Source organism: Coregonus lavaretus (assembly GCF_964263955.1).
Source record: "Coregonus lavaretus genome assembly, contig: HAP1_SCAFFOLD_8560, whole genome shotgun sequence".
Classification (NCBI taxonomy): domain Eukaryota; kingdom Metazoa; phylum Chordata; class Actinopteri; order Salmoniformes; family Salmonidae; genus Coregonus; species Coregonus lavaretus.
Window position 1 is genome coordinate 3,510 of NW_028164278.1, and position 4,449 is coordinate 7,958.

General features: G+C 54.4%; 1 protein-coding gene across 1 annotated transcript; it reads left to right on the forward strand.

The window, feature by feature from the left end:
• Positions 1 to 3,412: 3,412 nt before the first annotated feature.
• LOC311117252 (paralemmin-1-like) lies at positions 3,413 to 4,239 on the forward strand (the record flags this gene model as incomplete). The annotated part of the gene is made up of 1 exon (XM_084192223.1): positions 3,413 to 4,239. A coding segment is annotated over one exon (827 nt), but the record flags the coding sequence as incomplete, so codon positions are not given.
• Positions 4,240 to 4,449: the final 210 nt, after the last annotated feature.

The following is a 4,449-nucleotide window of genomic DNA, read 5'->3' on the forward strand; positions in this document are numbered from 1 at the left end:
AGGTTACGATGGTCAGTCAGAATGAGAAAAGGGTGTTTAGCCCCCTCAAGCCAATGCCTCCACACTTTCAGAGCTTGAACCACCGCTAGCAGCTCCCTGTCCCCCACGTCATAATTGCGTTCCGCCGGACTGAGCTTCTTAGAATAAAAGGCACAGGGACGGAGTTTAGGAGGCGTGCCCGAGCGTTGAGACAGTACAGCACCAATCCCCGCCTCGGACGCATCCACCTCAACTTGGAACGACAAAGAGGGGTCCGGATGTGCCAGCACCGGAACCGAGGTGAACAGGTCCTTCAGATGTCTAAACGCCCTGTCCGCCTCAGCCGACCACTGCAAACGCACCGGGCCCCCCTTTAGCAGGGAGGTGATGGGAGCTGCTACCTGTCCAAAACCCCGGATAAACCTCCGGTAGTAATTGGCAAAACCCAAAAACCGCTGCACCTCCTTAACCGTGGTGGGAGTCTGCCAATTACGCATGGCTGAAACGCGGTCAATCTCCATCTCCACCCCTGACGCGGACAACCGATGTCCCAGGAAGGAGATGGACTCATGGAAAAACAGGCATTTCTCCACCTTCACATACAAGTCATGCTCTAACAGCCTACCCAACACCCGACGCACCAGGGACACATGCTCGGCTCGTGTAGCGGAGTATATTAGAATGTCATCAATATGCACCACTACACCCTGTCCATGCAAATCCCGGAAAATCTCGTCCACAAATGATTGGAAGACTGAAGGAGCATTCATTAACCCGTATGGCATGACGAGATACTCATAGTGACCCGAGGTGGTACTAAATGCTGTTTTCCATTCATCTCCCTCCCTAATGCACACCAGGTTGTAAGCGCTCCTGAGATCCAATTTTGTGAAGAATCGCGCCCCGTGTAATGACTCCGTCAAACTCGCAATCAGAGGGAGAGGATAACTGTATTTAATGGTAATCTGATTGAGACCACGGTAATCAATACACGGGCGCAAACCCCCATCCTTCTTCTTCACAAAAAAGAAACTTGAGGACGCAGGAGAAGTGGAGGGCCGTATGTATCCCTGTCCCAGAGATTCAGTGACGTATGTCTCCATAGCCGCCGTCTCCTCCTGAGACAGAGGATACACATGACTACGCGGAAGTGCAGCGCCTGCCTGGAGGTCTATCGCACAATCCCCCTGTCTATGAGGTGGTAATTGAGTCGCCCTCTTCTTACTGAAGACGAGTGCCAAATCTGTATACTCAGGAGGAATGTGCAGTGCGGGCATTTGGTTCGTACTTTCCACCGTCGTTGCCCCTACGGAAACACCTATACACCGCCCGACACACTGATCAGACCATTCCCTGAGAGCCCTCTGTTGCCATGAAATGTTGGGGCCATGAGATATTAACCAGGGAAGCCCCAACACCACGGGAAACGCAGGAGAGTCAATCAAATACAACTGTATAATCTCCTCATGACCCCCTGCGTCTTCATCTTAAGTGGCGCTGTGACCTCCCTAATCAATCCCGACCCCAAAGGGCGGTTGTCTAGAGCATGGATAGGAAGGGCACATCAACTGGTATGAGGGGAATCCCTAACTTATACGAGAAACTGCGATCAATAAAAGTCCCAGCTGCGCCTGAATCGACTAGCGCCTTATGCTGGGAGTGAGAAGAAACCTCGGGAAACACAACTTGGATACACATGTGGACAACAGAGAGCTCTGGGTGAGTTGGGCGCTTACTCACCTGGAATGACTCATCAGTGCGTGGCCTGCTGCCTCGATCCCTAGGAGACCCTCCCCAGCACCGAACCGCAGTGTGTCCTCTGCGGCCACAGTTGGTGCAGGGGACGGCCTCTCTCCTGGTCTCGCTCTTCTTCTCTCTAGCACCAGCACCCACGAGCTCCATAGGGCTCGGCTCGGAAGTGCTGGGGGATGGAATCCGCGAGTAGCCAACAGGGTATCCAGACGAATCGACATGTCCACCAGCTGATCGAAACTTAGGTTGGTGTCCCTGCAGGCCAACTCTCGGCGAACGTCCTCCCGTAGGCTGCACCTATAGTGTTCGATGAGGGCCCTCTCATTCCATCCCACATTGGCAGCCAGAGTCCGGAAATCCAGTGCGAATTCCTGCGCGCTCCTCTTCCCCTGCCTGAGGTGGAACAGACGCTCCCCCGTCGCTTTCCCCTCTGGGGGATGATCGAAAACCGCCCTGAAGCGGCGGGAGAACTCCGCATAGTTGACTGTAGCGGCGTCTATTCCCCTCCACTCGGCGTTGGCCCACTCCAGTGCCTTGCCGGACAGACAGGAGATGAGGGCGGAAACGCTCTCGTATCCCGAGGGCGCCGGGTGAATGGTTGCCAGGTAGAGTTCTACTTGGAGCAGGAAACCCTGACACCCGGCCGCGGTGCCATCATAAGCCCTCGGGAGCGAGAGCCGAATCCCACTGGACTCCGGAGATGGAACGATGGGTCTGGCCGATGGTGGTGGTGTTGTTGGAGGAGGTGTGTGCAAACCTCCTCTCTCCCATCGGCTCAAGGTGTTCATCACATCTTGCATGGCGGTGCCCAGTCTCTGGATCATGGCGTCTTGGTGGATTACGCGCTCCTCCAGTGATCCCGTTGGCACCGCTGATCCTGCTGACTCCATGTAGGTGTGTTATTCTGTCAGGAGTGACGTGTATGCGGTGAGTGAAGTCAAGCGCAGGACACAGAGATACTAGCAGACGTACTTTAGTCAAGCGCAGGACACAGAGATACTAGCAGACCTACTCTACTAATAGTAAAGAACAAACAAAACCTCCGAACCGGGAGGAAAAACACAACACACGTAATACGACAAGAGCGATGCCGATACCGCCTAGACACAAACAATAACACACAAATACCAAACGAGAGACAAGGGTAAATATAGGATCTACAATCAAACATAATAGACAACAGGTGTAACCACTCAAGACAAAACAAGACAAACACCGAAACATCGATCGGCAGTAGCTAGTACTCCGGGGACGACGAACGCCGAAGCCTGTCCGAGCAAGGAGGAGGAGCAGCCTCGGCAGAATCCGTGACACTGTCATAGTTGACGTGTACCTATGATGAAATTTACAGGCCTCTCTCATCTTTTTAAGTGGGAGAACTTGCACAATTGGTGGCTGACTAAATTCTTTTTTTCCCCACTGTAACACTATAGTGGTAACCATGCTGTTTCCTCTGTCATTCACCCAGAGATGTACTATAGTGGTAAACATATGATATCTTCAATCCCTCCCTGTCTCTGTCTTTCACCCAGAGATCTACTATAGTGGTAACATGATATATTCTTTCCCTGTCTGTCTGTCAGTCTGTCTGTCTGTCTGTCTTTCACCCAGAGATTAACTATGGTGGTAACATGATATCTTCTCTCTCTCCCTCCCTCCTCCCTCCCTGTCTCTCACCCAGCGATGTACGCCATGGAGATCAATGTGGAGAAGGACAGAAAGACAGGGGACACCAGGATCCTGTCAGCTTCTGCCGTCAGCCCTGACGAGGTGCCTGACCGCGGGGTCAAGGTCTTCGACGACGGCCGGAAGGTTGTCTACGAGGTCCTCTCGGGGGGGTCCTCCACCCTGGACAACGGGGTTCATCCCTGGAGCTCCCAACAGGTGGACGAGCTGATGCAGCGGGTCGGGGCGACCACCAGCTGGGCTCAGGGGGGCAAGGCTAAGGTCACCGTCAACCCCGCCGGCGTTGGTGACCCCAAAACCTCCCCAAACTCCGCTGACCTCCCTACCACCTACACCCCCTCCACTACCCCCCCAGCCGTCCCTAGCTCTACCACCACGGCCCACAAGGTTCCCCAGGCTCCAGGCGCCCCCATCAAAACCCAGCCTCCACCCTGCCGGGAGGTGACATACGAGGGGGAGGTGACGGAGGCTCCCCAGGCCACGGCGGAGAAGCCGATCACGATGATCTTCATGGGCTACCATAATGTAGATGACCAGGATGAGACCAAGAGGTTGCTGGGATTCGACGGCACCATCAAGGCAGAGATCGTCCTGATCGATGACGACGATGAGAAGTCGCTACGGGAGAAAACGGTCACCGACGGTTACTCCACCATGGATGGCAATGCCGCCGACTTGGTGTCCGGCGCCCGGCCGCTCAGCGACACCACCGAACTGTCGTCGGAGGGGAAGGACGAGAGCTCTGCCACGGCCACCAAGGAACTCCCCTCCCCAGCAGGTATAGAGAAGAAACAGCGCTGCCAGTGCTGCACCATCATGTGACCTTCTCATTACTTTAACTACACTACCCACAACTCTCTGTTACTCTTGGGACTGCAGGGAGGGAGGAACTCGTTGGTTCATCAAGGCTCTGATCTTCCTCCTCCCTAAACCCTCCTCATCTTCCTATTCCTCCTCACGGCTACTAACAAAACCTGCCCTCTGACCCCTGGGACTTGGCTGGGTTGACATCACTCTCTTTAACTTTGACCT